Source organism: Monodon monoceros, unplaced genomic scaffold, assembly GCF_005190385.1.
Source record: "Monodon monoceros isolate NGI ecotype Baffin Bay Population unplaced genomic scaffold, NGI_Narwhal_1 Super_Scaffold_18, whole genome shotgun sequence".
Taxonomy (NCBI): domain Eukaryota; kingdom Metazoa; phylum Chordata; class Mammalia; order Artiodactyla; family Monodontidae; genus Monodon; species Monodon monoceros.
The window spans coordinates 18,175,825-18,192,097 of record NW_021703774.1 but is presented as its reverse complement, the minus strand read 5'-3'; the positions used below and the strand labels follow the sequence as shown (position 1 = coordinate 18,192,097).

The window sequence follows — 16,273 nt, the reverse complement described above, 5'->3', positions numbered from 1 at the left end:
AAAAAAACACAACTAGGTGAGGTTCCCTGTTATGTTGTCACAGCACTTCGAACTTACTTCTTTCGTTCCTGGCATTATCACAATTTGAGTTAAATAGGTGAGTAAATAATCGCTTACTACCCGTGTCAGCCACTAGAATTTTGAGCTCCATGGAACAAGTATTTCATCTCTTTTGTTCTCTGCTTTATACTCAACGCCTTGCGTGGCTGACATAGAAAAGAGGAGCAATGTATTTGTTGAATGGATGGGTGAACGAATGAATGAAAGGGAAAATGCATGTCGAAAACATGACTACAATACCGTATAACACGTTCTATATTAGGCGTGCACAGGATGACAAGAGGATTTACAGGAGGAGCATTTAAAGCTAGGCTTGAGGGGGCTGATTTCCAGAAGGGAAATTAATCTTTTCAGATTCAGATACTTGCGTGATACTGTCCCCCACTGGCCTGCCAGTAGTTTAACAGGGATTATTCTCTGAAATATCAAGATCATGCCAATAGTAGGACGTCAAGAAGCTTGGTTAAATGAATCAAAGGCCGGCGCGGACAACGTCCAATTAGATCATCTCTGGCTAACAGCCAAAATGAATAAAAGGGATCAATCCCGGGTGCAAGCGCAGAACTGTGACCAAAGCCGGCTCCCAGCCTCCGCTTCGACGTTAGACACCCCGCTGGCCGCCGCTGGTCACGTGACCCGGGCCGCTGCAGCCTGGGCACCTGGGCCGTCCCGCGCATGCGCAGTGCCCGGGCGGCGGACCCGAGGGTGCTGACAGCTTCCGGTTTTGTTTCCCCGTCCCTGCGTGGCGAAAGCTCTTCAGGCTCCGCGGTGGCGGCTGTAGCGGCGGCGGGGGGGCGGGGGGCAGGGCGTGGTGAGGTAAGGTGAATGCCCGAACAGGGTTCCCCGGAGCCATGGCCTGCTCCATTGTCCAGTTCTGCACCTTCCAGGACCTCCAGGCCGCCCGGGACTTCCTCTTCCCTCGTCTGCGGGAGGAGAACCCCAGCTGCACCGTGAGGAGGGACCCCAGTAAGTGCCCCCGCCTCGCCGCTCCCTTCCCCGCCTCCGCCCGCAGGACTTGCTCGGCTGCGTCGGGCCTCCCACCCGCTCCGCCCCTTCTACCCCGCGGCTCCTAGTTGCCCCTGCGCCTCCCTTGTTTTCTCTGCGCGGATCCGTTGCCCTCCTCGTCCTGAAGCCGCCTCCGCCCGCCCTGGCTGCGTCGTTGCTGTGTTCCTCTCGCCTAAGCCACTCCGCCCTCTGGCCATACAGTGCGTCTTGCTTCATCTGGTCTCTACCTATCCCACTTCCCCACGCCCAACTCCTACTTGTCTCTCCTCCATCTTCCCTCCCTCCAGCCCGGGGCCCCCTGTTAACACTGCCTGCTCCGCGATCGCATCCTCCTCCCCATTCCTTGCCAGCTGTCAGCGCTCTAGCCTCGTTTTTCCTCAACCCCTACGCTCCTCTATGCCTGGGACTGTGGCCTTCTGCTACCTCCCCTCCCGAAAGGGTTTATCATCGCCCACACTCTCCCTTCTTCCCTCCCCTTTCCTCCCATTCAGATTTAGAGAATAAGTGATTGACAAGTGAGAGACTCCTAAGGTGGCGAGTAGGCGGCTCTCAACTAAGGAAAATAACCTGTCGGGGAGCGAGAATCCGCATCAGGAACTAAAGTTACAGTAGCATGGCCGTGAAAAGTTAATTTGCTTTATTGAGATGAGAAACCGTCCGCCTGTTATTATCATCAAACAGTGTGACTTGTCCACGTAGTATAAAATCCCAAGTCTGGTTTATTGGCTACTGCATAGTTCCTCAGAATTTCCTACATTTCTCCTATTGAAACGGTGTGTTTTTTGTGTTTGATTTCTTCGTATTTCCGCTCTACTACAAAGCCATATGTCCAAAGCACATTTGGCTTTGCAGTATAGTGCTTTTACTTTGTGCTCTACTGGAATGGTGATGAAAGGCCCACTAACTAAGCTCCTCCCCTTTTTAAAAATTTAGAAGATATCAAATCAAACCTACTTATGAATATTTACTCTGTGCGAGTCAATAGTGCTGCAGATCAAATAAGGTTGGTGGTCTCTGTCATCTAAGAGCTTATAATTTGCTGGGACAAATAAATTAACCCCTTGTTAATTTATATATATCTCAGTATAGCGTGATTATATATATATGGCACTAGGGGATACTTCCTTGAATTGGAGGTACTTAGGCCTACCTTTGAAGTAGTAGCTAGATGAATAAGGGAGAGGTAATAGCATATGCAGAGGAAGGGAGGCCTGAAATGGCATGATATTTAGAGAGCTAAGAAAGGCTGAATGGCTGAAGAGGAGAATATGAGGGAAAGGATTGCGGGAGTGAGCTGTAAAGGTAATAAGGAGCTTGATCCCAAGCCTTCTGAAAGGAGTGGGATGCATCTGAAAGACATTAAGCAGAGGAATGACGTGGTCAGATTGTACTTAATGTAATCAACAAAGTTTTGAATACCTGTTTTGTGCTTTGACAGCAGTGTGGAGGAGAGATAGGAAGCAGGGAAATTGGTTGGGAGGCTATTCCAATAATCCATGCAGAAGTGATGCGAGCTGGAACTAAAGTAGCTTCAGCAGGACTTGAGAGCAGGAGCTAGATTAGAAAGATATTAAGGAGGTAGAGTCTACAGGACCTAATGAAGATCCGGTGCTAGGGGTTGTAGCTGGTGAGGGAGAGGGAGTGCAGGATGCCTTTGGCTTTTGGCTCGGGCAAGGGTTTCTCATGAAGGGGAATGAAGGCAATAGGTTTTGGACCTCTTGCATCTTAAATGTTTGCCGTTTGTCCAGTTTTAAATGTATGCAGTGAGTCCAGTAGAACAGGTCTAAAACTTAGTAAGTATCCCTGGGCCAGGGGCATTAATTTGGGAGTTACCAGCAAAACGTGTCAGTCAGTCTCAAGGGTTATGAATATAGTGAAACGAATGCAGGACTGAAGATGTAACCGTAGAGGAGCACTGAAGTTTAAGAGTCAAATAGAGATTAATGGGAAGAAGACTGAGAAAGAGAAGAAACCCAGGTGAGAGTAATGCCCCAGAATTGAGAGAGGATTTGATGAAGGGAAGAGTGGTCAGCAGTTGCAAATGCAGCAGAGGTCAGCTAGGATAAGAATGGAAAAGGCCTCAATGGCTTTGGGAAGGTGGAGGTGACTGGGACCTTAGGACAGCTTCAGTGGAAGGGTTGGGGGCAGAAAGCATATTTACCAGATATTGAGGAGTTAAAAAGTGAAGCTGCCTATTTCAAGGAGCCAGGTTGTGAAGGATGGTGAACACAGGACTGTAGACAGGGGATGTAGAGCATGGACACATTTTCTCTATCCCATTCCCACTGTCCTGGTCCAGGCCACCATCTTCTCTCACCTGGGCAATGGCACTAGTCTTCTAACAGATCTTCCTGCTTCTACTCTTGGCTTCTTTTCTTTCTTTCTTTTTTTTTTTCTATATATAATAGTTTGCATCTACTAATCCCTAACTCCCAGTCCTTTCCTTCCCCACTGCCCCCCATGACAACCACAAGTCTGTTCTCTATGTCTGTGAGTCTGTTTCTGTTGTGTAGATATGTTTATTTGTGTCATATTTTAGATTCCACATATAAGTGATATCATGTGGTATTTGTCCTCTTTCTGACTTACTTCACTTAGTGTGATAATTTCTAGGCCCATCCATGTTGCTGCAAATGGCATTATTTCATTCTTTTTAATGGCTGAGTAATATTCCATTGTATATATAAATACATACCACATCTTCTTTATCCATTCATCTGTCAGTGGACATTTAGATTGTTTCCATGTCTTGGCTATTGTAGGTAGTGCTGCTATGAACATAGGGGTGCATGTATCTTTTCAAATTATAGTTTTGTCTGGGTAAATGCCCAGGAGTGGGATTGCTGGATCATATGGCAACTCTATGTTTAGTTTTTTGAGGAACCTCCATACTGTTTTCCATAGTGGCTGGCCCAATTTACATTCCCACCGACAGTGTAGGAGGGTTTCTTTTTCTCCACACCCTCTCCAGCATTTATTATTTGTAGACTTTTTAATGGTTTCTTGTAATTTGTAGACATTTTAATGGTTTCTTATGGTTAGTTCCCAAAAGCAGTCAGAGTGAACTTTTAAAGACAACATAATCATAACAGTCCTCTCTCTGTAACCCTCTGTGTCTTCCAATTGCACTTAATATAAAATCCAGAGTTCTCAAATGGCTTACAAGGCCCTTGAGGCCCTGCTTCCTGCCACTTCTTGCACCTCATACTCTTCTCTCCTCATTTCTTACGCTTCATACACACTTTCTGGTTGTTAAACCAGTCAAGCCCATTCGTGCCTGAGGCCTTTGTCCTTGCTCTTGTCCCTGCGTTGGATATTCTGTGCAGATCCTTGCGTGCTCGGTGCATCTTGTTCAAGTCTCAACATCTCAGGGAGGCCTTTTCTGACCATCCAATCTAAAACAGTCACCCCTACTCCCTTGTTCTCATTTGTTACTCAAAATCATTTCATCTTGTTTATTTTTCATCACCAAGTCTATACTGTCCAGTATGGTAGTCTTTAGCCAGAACTAGCTGTTGAAATGTGGCAAGCGCTACTGAGGAACTGAATTTTTAATTTTAGTTAGTTTTAATTAATTTAAATTTAAATAGTCAGATATGGCTAGTGGCTACCACATTGTATGGCACGTTTATAAATGCTAAAATTTAGGTACCAACAGATTGAATACTTGTCCAAGGTCACACAATGAAGGGTAGCCTTAGGCTATGAACTTGATCCAGGCATTTGGGAATATAACCATACCCCAAACATCTAGATTAATTTATAATACGCCTATGGGTTTGCAAATATGATTTAATTTATTACCCTTTTAAATAAAATTCTTAGGCATATGTGTGTTGGTATTATTGTGGCTACCAGTGATTCAAGTAGAAAAAAAGTGGAGAAAGAACCTCTTTACCGGTGAGCCCCTTTGCCAAATCTGTATTTTACAGTTAGAATGGTGCTTTAATTCAGAAATGAAAATCAGAAAAATAGCTTGTCCTATTGTAGATGGTTTACTTGGAATTCTTGAAATGACTGGGACTACAGATTTCAGTACTCACTCCAGGCCATCTTTTACAAAACATCAGGCTTTGTAAAGCTCATCATTAAGAAAACCTGAACCTAAACTTTTGTGAGGGTGAAAATTTAGAGTAAAAATGAAGTTATGGTGGTGTTTTGCTTTGCTTTTCTTCACTTTTTTTTTTATTAGTGTTGTAAATGATTACTTTATTGGGCAGTAGAAATCATGAGATCATTTTATTTAGCTTATATAGTTTTAATTTCTTATACTAGCTCATCTCTAGAGGATATATAAGGCAACTGATAATTTTGCAGACTTATCTATTAGTTTAATAATTTTTTAATTTTAATATGGATAGCTGCCATTGACATAGTGATACCTAGTACCTGGGCACCCAGATCTCAATACTACTCTTCTATATTTGAATTGTCAGAGAATAACAGTATGACTTTACGTTACTTTGTATCATCAATTATAAAATGAGACTGTCTTCTGTTGCTTTAAAAGAGGTCTTGAACCCTATTTCTCAGTGTTTACATTAGTGATAAATATTTATAATTGGTTCTACTCAATCTAGTGCTATCTATTTAGACATAAAATTTGGTCTCATACTTTGAAATTTTGGAGATGGGCAATAGTATGTGTCCCCACCTGGCCTACAGTGACATAATTTCCAGGGAGATTGGATTTCTGTACCAGAGCCGTCTGATATTTATAATTGAGTTAGGCGAAAGAAAGGAGAGAAGGAAGGAAGGAAAGAAAGAAAGACATGTACAGAGAGGAAGAATCAAAATATTTGGAGGTAATTTAAGTATAATATTGTGGATCTATTAATTTACCTAATAGTAAAATAATTTTCTGTTGCCATACTAATGAGGTAGAGCAGGTTTCCCTCTTGCCTCTTTTATCAGAAAGATAGAAGAAGGTAAAGCATACAGAGGATTACCTTGGAGTCATCAATTAAAGTCATGTTTTTGTCCAATCACTGAGAAAAGTATGCTTTTTAGGATAATCTAAAATCATGGAATCACTTTGGGATATTATAAATGGTGTAAAGTACCCACTTTTTTATACTGAGTGAAAATGCTTTCTTTTGTTTGTGACCATAGTGGGGAGAGAAAAGTAATCTGAAAGTAGAATATTTATAGGAATTTCAGAAAATTTATAGAGGTATTGGATTTCATTAGCTATTTAAAATTGGAAGAGGATCTTAGAGATAAATTTTTGTCCATGACAAAAGTGACACATGAACAGTCTAATTCCTTTATTCAGCTAATATTTATTGAGCACGTACTATGTACAAAGTAGTCTTAAAGGTAAATAAAATAGGTCCCTCTCCTCAAGGAGCGTTCAGCCAGTAAATGAGTGTTAGAGGTGTTATGCTATAATTTGACACATGATAGTTGGAGAATGAAGGAGTGTTGGTTCATGCTGTTTAGGGGACTTAGGAAAGTCTTCACAGAGGAACTGATATTTTCACCATGTCTTAATAGTTGTCCATCAGGTGGAGAGAAAATGGTCACGCAAGGGATGTGAAACAGCACGGGGTTCAGAAAGATGCAGATAGTAAACTCTGGTGGAAAGTGGGATATGGTGGGATAAAGCTGGAGAGATTGGCAGAGAAGTTTAGATTTTACGCAGTAGCAAGGAAGTAAGACTACCTTGGGGATTACAGGGAAATTTGCTAAAGTTTACTTGGGAACAGATAGTTTTAAGTAGGTCAGCTTCCAGATGCACCTATATAAGTGCCAACTTTCCCACCGTACCTTCTCCTGTTTACTAAACAAAGGCTCACCTCTCACACATTTCAAATATTATTGTAGTAAGTTGCTTCCAAGGCATTTTAAAAAACCTCCCCTTTAAGGCACTGTAAACTCCCCCATCCATCAACAAGAGACTTCCAAATAATTTTTGCTATTTATGTTTAATAATTATTTGTCAACATTTGTGATAATGTATGTTGTTTTTCTCAGTTATCTGCTTCTAATAATAATTGCAGTAAGTCAAGTAAAAAAAACTTAATAATTAGAGCCTTTAATCCCAAGAAAACTGCTTTTTCTCAGTTCTTATCTGTTTTTGCAGAGAAATTTTTGGACTGATGATACATATCTGTATTATATTAGAATAGCATTCTGTGGAGGAAGTGAATGGAAATAAGAATTCAAGGAGAAAAAAGGACTTATAAAATTACTCTTAGAGAAGATAATCATATTTTTTAAATGGGTGTTTGTGGGTAGTATTTCCCAGTAGTATTTAGAATCCACTGAATAAATTTAAAAGGATGATATAAATCTATATTGAAACATCCATGTTTAATATATCAGAAATTACATTTTTTGTGCGAGGGATCCATATCATTGAAAAAACTCTTAAGTTTGAAGACATTCTTCTATAGGCCTGTCCTTCCCAATCTTTTTTTTTTTTTTCATCATAGCATGCATAAAAAGTGAGACCTACCTAGGCCCTGAATAGTGAAAACAATTTTGAAGAAGGAGGAAAAAGTTGGAGTACTTCTACTTCCTAATTTCAAAACATATTGCAGAGATACAGTAATCAAAAATGTGTGGTACTGGCATAAAGACAGACAACTAGGATAATGGAATAGAGAGCTCAGAAATAAGCCCTTGTGTATATGATCAGATGATTTTTGACAAAGTGTGAGGACCACTCAATAGGGAAAGGACAGTCTCTTCAACAAATCGTGTTGGGAAAACTGCATATCCAAATACAAAAGAATGATTTTGGACCTTTATCTTATACCACATTCAAAAATTACCAAAAAATGGATTAAAGACCTAAATATAAGACCTAAAAGCATAAAACTGTTAGAAGAAAACATAGGGGGAAAACTTCATGACATTGGACTTGGCAGTGAGTTTTTGGATATAACACCAAGAGCACAGGCAACAAAAGCAAAAATAGACAAATGAGACTATATCAAACTTTAAGACTTTTGTGAATCAAAGGCTGCAATCAACGAAGTGAAAAGACAGCCTACAGAATGGGAGAAAATATTTGCAAATCATATCTGATAAAGGATTAGTATCCACAGTATATCAATACAAAGAACTCCTACAGCCCAACAACAATAAATAACTCCAGTGAAAACTGAGCAAAAGACTGGAATAGACATTTTTCCAAAGATGTTATAGAAATGGCCAGTAAGCATATGAAAAGATACTCAATATCACTAATCATGAGAATCACCAGCTTGGCTACTATTAAACAAAAACAAAACAAACAAACAAAAACAACAGAAAATAACAAGTGTTGACAAGGATATGGAGAAATTGGAACTCTGTACACTGTTGGTAGGATTGTTAAATGGTACAACTGCTATGGAAAACAGTATGGAGTTTCCTCCAAAAATAAAAAAAAATAGAATTACTATATGAGCCATCCCATTTATGGGTATGTATCCAAAAGAATTGAAAATAGTGTCTAGAAGAGATATTTGCATACCCATGGTCATAGAGGGACATTCATAAAAGACAAAGAGTAGAAGCAACCCAAATGCCCATCGATGGATGAATGGAATGGGGTATTTACGTACAATGGAAAATTATTCAGCCATTAAAAAGAAGGAAATCATATCACATGCTACAGCACGAATGACCTTGAGGACGTTATGATATGTGAAATATTCGCCAGTCAAAAACCATAAATGCATGGTTCCATTTATATGAGTTATCTAAAGTAGTTAAATTCACGGAAACAGGAAGTAGCATGGTGGTTACTAGGAACTAGGGAGAGGGTGAAAAGGGGTCTTGTTTAATGGGTTTTACAGTCTCAGATTTGCAAGATGGAAAAGTTCTAGAAATCTGTTTTATAACAGTGTGAATATACTTAACATTACTGAACTGTACACTTAAAAATTGTTACAATGATAATTTTTATGTGTTTTTAACATAATAAAAATATATAAATTAGTATGGTAGTAAAGAAATGGGTCATAAAATGTAAAACAAAGCTGTTCATGGTGGGAGGTGACCTGCTAGAGGTTCCAGTAGTCCCATGCCCTACTTGGCTGTCCTGAGAGCTGAGAGGATCAATATCTTGGCTCACCTGTAACCCATTTGCAGTTTACTGGGAATCTCTGCTATAGGCAGAGGGTAACCATTGGTGGTTTTAAGCAAAAGAATAGCATTTCAAGATTTGAGTTGCAGAGAAATGGATTTGGGGGCTCTGAAAAAGGTTGGGTAGTTCAAAGCTAGAGGTAGGTGACCATTTGGGAGATGTTCATACAAGTCCAGATCAGGGCCTTCAGAAGTAAAGACAGGACTAAGGTAGTAGCAGTGGTGATACTGTTTGAAACTTGCTAGCTATAGCAGTGGCAACCTATGCAAAGAATTTGAGCCGAGAAACAGGATAACCAGGTTAATATTTTAAACACATTCCTTTGTCGGCAAAGAAGAGAATGAATGGGAATGGTGGGTGAAAGTAGAAATAGAATGACCAGTTGGGTGGCCTTTGCAGTATCTCCCAAAAGGGGAGATAATCTTTTCCTTAGCTTGGTATTCTTCAGATGTTACTTAATGGTCTACACAGTGACAACCCTGGAACTATAAGATAGCAAGTATTTTTGAGTGACTACTATGCTAATATCATTTGGGACTTTTGAGACCCTAAATGAACTTTCTTCATGAGAGGGAATCCTTGCAACTCTACGGTGTCTGCCATGCCATATTCCTCCTTTGAAAAGAAGACCAGAAACAGTCCCTTGAATACAGATCACTTTTCTTTGTATCATGTGAGCATAAGTCTCACATATAAATTCCTCAGAAGAGAGAATCTCAGGTCAGGAGAGAGATAATTACCCATGATCACATTGCCTCTTTTTATTTTTTTTAAGTATATAAAATCAGACGTATAAGCAACCTTCTGGCTACTCACATCCCACATTCCAAATGTTAAAACTTTAGTATTATGCTGTCCAGTATAGTAGCCACTAGCCACATGTGGCTATTTAAATTTAAGTGTAAATTAATAGAAATTAAATAAAAATTCAGTTCCTCAGTCATACTAGTTACATTTCAGTGGCCACATATACCTACCTAGTGGCTGATTAATTGGACAGCACAGATAAAGAACACCTCCAGCATTACAGGAGGTTCTATTATAAAGTGCTACCTTAGTGAGAATCTTCCAGACTTTCTGCTGAGACAATAAACACACACATACTGCTTGGGTATTTTATTTATCTATTTTAAATTTTATATCATGGACTCATTCTTGTAAAATGTATATGCTGGAACTTTTTTGGTTTACTTAATGTCAACATCTTTTCAAGCTGTATATATAACTCTATAGCATTTTTTCCTAATGTCTGTACAGCATTCCAATGAAGACTCTACCAGGTTTTAGTTAACCATTCCCCTATCAATGAACATTTAGATTATTTCCAATATTTTTGCTATAAGAAAATGCTCCAGTAAGCATCCTTATATATGCTTTTACCCATGATGCTAATATTTCTGTATGTAAATTTCTGGGATTGGAATTGCTGAATAATAGAAATTCACATTTTAATTGTTGATCATAGTTGCCCAGTTACTCTCAAAATTGGTCAGGTTCATTCCTATCCATGGTAAACAGAAGTGCCCATTCACACACTTACTTGTCATCTTTCTGTGTTATCAGTCTTTTTGATTTTTGCTCTTCTGATAAATGAAATGTGGTTCTTGTGTGATACTAAGATAATTATCAGACTTTATCTGTATTTTTTTTTAAGCAGCAAGTAATAGCAAAATTAAGCTGGTATTGCAAGAATTTAGCTTAAATATAAGGGAAGTTTTCTCACAGGGACAATAATTGAATATTAGACTGTTCTAATAGAGGAAGGAAGGAAGGAAGATACTGAATTGGTTTTAGAATATGCAGAAATTAGCTTTGGTGAGCAGTGTTTATGTACCTCCATCCTCATTTACATTCCCTCACATTATTTTCTGCTGCTTTGGATATAATAAATCAACACATAATTATGAAGTGGTAGGAAAGAATTATATATAAGTTCTATCTAATATACGTAATATATTATTGCCTTTAGTGACTTCCTTTGAAAAATAAAATGAAAAATAAAATAGGGCATATTAAATTTCTTCAAGTCTACAGATTTGTTTTGTTTTGTTTTGTTGTTGCTTTTGTCAAGATAGGTCTAAAGATTTCTTAGGTTTTTGAGCAAAGGAAGCATGTTTAGTTTTTAAACTTTAGAGGAGGAGGATACACTCTATTTCTGCTTAAAAATATTTTCAGTTCTGTCCTTTTGTGATTTGATTATCAGAACATTCTTCTTCTGTGATATAGGAGGCCACTTATTTGACAACAGGAGTCATTAGAATTCCAGAACTGGAAGGGACCTTAGAGACCTAGTCCGATTTAATCATGGTGTTTTGAAAGAAACTCCTTCTTATTGAAAATGGGATGGCCTCGTCATTTTAGATTGCTGCATATTTTTATGTGCTGAAAGGAATATGCTAATTTGAAATTTATGTTCCCATTTCCATTTCCTTAGAAATAAAAAAAGATTAATAATTCTGAGGCATAGGAAATTAAGCAGCTTCTCTGTTCTTTAGTCCTTTTTTTGGCTTTGTATTGCTATGTGATGCTTTCTGTGCCTTGGCCAAGAAGAGCCAACTAAAATTGTTGCATCCCCTGAATTATTTACAAGTCATAGGTTCTAGAGGTTCGTGCTCTTTATAGAAACAAGTACATTATCTCTGTTTTTTTCTTGTCTTAGAAGAATGGAAATGGATTTGCTTCAGCGCTAATAAGATCTTTTCTTAGACCGTGGAGATTAAGTTTTCCTTTTCCTAACGTCGAAGGATTTCAGTTTCTCATTTACTTTTTGATCTTGATATACTCATATTGGAAAAAGCAAATACTGTCAAATTAATTGCCCACTTCTAGAATTCAGTTTCCTTTCTAGCTTCAAGTTCTTGTTAAATGAAAAACCAATACTCAGTTTATGAGGACAGACTGTTCAGAAGCAAATCAGAATAATGTATATTTTAAATTAAATAGACCTACGGAAAGCAGCAGTTGAATTTCTCATTTAAGCTTTTGTTGGTAGAATAATTCATTCGTTGGAAATGTCCCTAAAAAAGACATCTACAATTTTTTGATGATTGAATTACAGTGTTTTCTCTATCGTTTGAAGGTTTCAGTGACTATAATTTGTCAATATTTTAAAGTCATTGGTTTTATTCATTCAGGCAAAACATTGAACTTGATAAGGTAAGAACAAGAGTTTATGTTTATGTTACCAATTATTCTAGACAGTTCAAAATAGTCCTCTTCAGTGATAGGTATAAAAAAATGTTAAGGATTGAAAAGTCAAGTTACTAATCAATGAAGAGGTAGTTGCTTTTTGTTACTGTTACTTGTAACTTCATCTTGCTTGTTTTTATTTCTCTATATATCATGTCTGTTGGTTGGAGATCAGCTTAGGAATTTTATTTATATAGAGAGCAAGTATGATTCAAGGTGTGGTATGAAATAAAAGTGAAAGGTAATTTCAGCAGATGAGGTCGACTAACAAAATAATCTAAACTGGCAAACTTCTTGAAAGACTTAAATTGAATCCCCAGTGCAATCCTTGATTATCTGTGAATTTTAAGGAAAAATGGTTAAGAATGTGAAAAGAATAGAGTTTAAAGGAAACTCACCCCTCAAGAATGGTTTACTCCCCCCTCCCCCCCAAAAAAGTTACAGATTCAAAACTAAGCAGAAATGTCTCTTGGACTTGGAAATGCCATTTTTTTTCCCAGTAGGTTGTACAGGAAATGAGGTGGGAAAGCCCAGTTAAAACATGAACCTTTGAAATATTTTGCTTATAGCTGATGCTGTCCTGATGTAATATAGTCGTAAAATGACTGCTTTAGGAGCAAACATCTGGCACATGAGTCATAGCACTAAAGTAACAAGACTAGGGAAGCATTCTCATGATCTATTTTTAGATGTCTCCAATAGGCAATTTTAGCTGATTTTAGTATAACCTGTTTTATTCACTATTGGCAAAAAGAATATTTGCATAATAGAATACAGACAGAATTCAAGAATGATGTGGGTGTTCTTTTCTCTCTCTTTTTTTCTTTGCCTTTAAAATGGTATGGTAATTTATTTGGGGACTCAGTGTTCTTTGTAATTATTTTTTTCTAGCCTACTAAAAAATTAGGTTGAGAGTCATACTTAATTGAATGAATGTGTTGGTTTTCCTTTATTGATGCAGGATCTTTTTTTTTTTAATTTATTTTATTTTTTTAAATTATTATTATTATTTTAATTTATTTTATTTTTTTAAATTATTATTATTTTAATTTATTTTATTTTTTTAAATTATTATTATTATTATTTTAATTTATTTTGGCTGTGCTGGGTCTTCGTTTCTGTGCAAGGGCTTTCTCTAGTTGTGGCAAGTGGGGGCCACTCTTGATCACGGTGCGCGGGCCTCTCACTATCGCGGCCTCTCTTGTTGCGGAGCACAGGCTCCAGACGTGCAGGCTCAGTAGTTGTGGCTCACGGTCTTAGTTGCTCTGCGGCATGTGGGATCCTCCCAGACCAGGGCTCAAACCCGTGTCCCCTGCATTAGCAGGCAGATTCTCAACCACTGCGCCACCAGGGAAGTCCCAATGCAGGATCCTTTTTAAGTAATGATACACTGTTGTTTTGAAATGTTGAAATATACATTGTGTATGTGTGTGTGTTTATGAAATATAAAGATCCATTAATCCATATCAGGCCAACTATTTTGAACTGTATTTCTAGAGGATCTTTTTTTACATAGTCAAATTCTGCCACTTAGACTTGAATTAGAACAAAAATACTCTTTTTTTCCTATTCTTAATCAAAGCTAAAGCTAAGAATTTTTAATTTTTTTCTTACTAACTAAAATTGAATGGAACAGAGAATTATCAAAATAAATATATTTATAATTTTATATAGAAAGCTTATTTGAAAGATGGTTTTGATCTGGGATATAAAGTCTGAGTATATAAAATTTATAAAAAATAAAGTGTTTTTGTATTTCTTTGGAAATGTAAAAGGTTTAGAATCAGCATCTGGTCACTAATTTAAATCTTGATGCTTTGATCCCTATAAAGGAATATATGGGGAAACATTTGGGTGAGAAGGTCATTTTATTTATATTCTAAATGGATATAAATATTGACTACATACTTATAGTGTTCTTGAAGATACTTATGTATGTGTGTGTGTAAGAGTTTGCGCGCACACACAATATACATGTTCCCTGTCCTCCAAGGCTTAATGGTTAATTGTATCGACAAGATGTACATTTATGATAAACAAGTTAACAGTGCAATAAATGACCCAACGCAGTTTATAATTAAGTTCTGAAAGAAAAATATAATCAAATGCTATGGTTTCACAAGATCATTGGTGGGTTCAAGAAAACGTCATGAGGAATTAATCCGAGTCCTGAAGGAGAAGTTGGATTTGGAGAGGTGGCGACAAATGGGAATGCATTTTAGTTGACAAATATGGGATAGGCAAAGGCAGAGAATATGAATGAGAAATGAGGGTGCTGTATTTGGAGAGTAATCACTTTAACAGCCATTAAGGGTGTATATGTGCCAAGCACAGTTATTAACTCCATTTTGCTAAAGAGGAAACTGAGAGGGAAGAGATTAAATCGCCCAAGGACATATGACTCTTCAAGGGTAAAGCTGGGTATCAAACCATGCAACATGATATCAGAGACCTAATAGTTGTTCTAGACTTGTGCTGTCTCAGACTGTAGCCAAGAGCCACATGTGCAGTGGAGCACTTGAAACACGTCTGGTCCAAGCTGAGATGTGCTCTAAGTGTAAAATACATGTCAGATCTTGAAGTCTTAGGATCAAAGAAAACAATGCAAAATATCTCATGAATAACTTAATATTGATTACATATTGAAATAATATTTTGGCTATATCATTAAATAAAATGTATTATTAAAATTAATTTCACCTGTTTCTGCTTTTAAACTATGGCTACTAGTCAGTTTAAAATGGCTAGTGTGTGGCCATTTAAAAAGCCCATGTGTGGCTTGCATTTTATATTTATTGTACTGCTGCTAAGGACTGCCCACCAGTGAGTGAAGAGCCTAACTGAAGTGAAAGAATAGAAACAAGGGTGAGGGCAGGCAAAGGAAAAAGGAGATTAGATTGGCATTGAAATTTATCCTTGAAGCTAGAGTTCCTCAGAGCGTGATCCGTGGACAATCTGCCTCACGTTTTCAGAATGGGGTCAACCCTGAAACTTCAGTCATCCCTAATTCATTATTTTAGTCTCTTCCTTGCAGACATTTTAAGGCTACCTAGAGAGGGGAATCTGCAGAAGAGACTGTAACTCTGGTTTTACAAAGACAATGAACATGGATGCCATTTTCTTAATATTGTGATCAATGTTGCTGAATTGGACTTCAGCAAAATAAAAGATACAGGCAGTTGACGACAGTGTCATTTAAAGAATTGCTTTCTGGAGATTGGATGGTTGCTACTTATTTATTTAATATATGGAGGGGGAAAAAACGCTTAAAATTACCCCATAACTTATAGCCTAGCCTTTGACTGAAGTGATTGCCACTTGGCTCATTAGGTGAACTAGGTAAATGCCAATACCAATGTGATTTGGCGATTTGTGGGGTCTTTGGAATGTTTACATTGGACCCTGACCACCCTAAAGAAGTTGTATGTCCTGGTATCCATACGCTATAGTACATTTTGTTAAGCTGACTTACCTCTTAAGTCATACCAGAGCTTAGCACTTTCAAATTACCCTGGCCGATAGGAGATTTTGATCTATTTATTCTAAGAGACAATCATAATTGGATAACAAAAAGTAAATTAGTTTTATTTCTTCATGAGTACATAGAAATTTATAGATCTTAAGGTTTTAACAGTAGATGTTCCGTATTGACATTAAACAGTGCATAGTTCTCAAATGATAGACATGTTGCTGTGATCATCCACAACCTTGATCAATGATCAGTTAAAATACACTGATGATGATGTAGATTGAAGAATACCATCCCTCATAGAACTGAATAAAATTCAGGACTGCCTGAATAAAATTCTGTACATGAACGGCAACTTTATCAGACATTCAGCAGCTATTTTTTCAGTATAAACTTTTTTTTTTTTTTAAGAATGTGCTTGATCTGCTTGCATATTTTGAGGGCATAAGAAATAACCTTGGTAAAGTGCT

At 37.7% G+C, this 16,273-nt stretch overlaps 1 protein-coding gene across 1 annotated transcript in view; it reads left to right on the top strand.

Annotated features, from left to right (window-relative positions):
• The first annotated feature begins 852 nt into the window (after positions 1-852).
• Positions 853-16,273, top strand: part of RAB3GAP2 (RAB3 GTPase activating non-catalytic protein subunit 2) — an 87,905-nt gene continuing 72,484 nt past the window's right edge. The window contains exon 1 of the mRNA XM_029231055.1: positions 853-1,026. Coding sequence (XP_029086888.1) covers positions 912-1,026 — 115 coding nt within the window. The 5' untranslated portion in view covers positions 853-911. The remainder of the gene's footprint in view (positions 1,027-16,273) is intronic.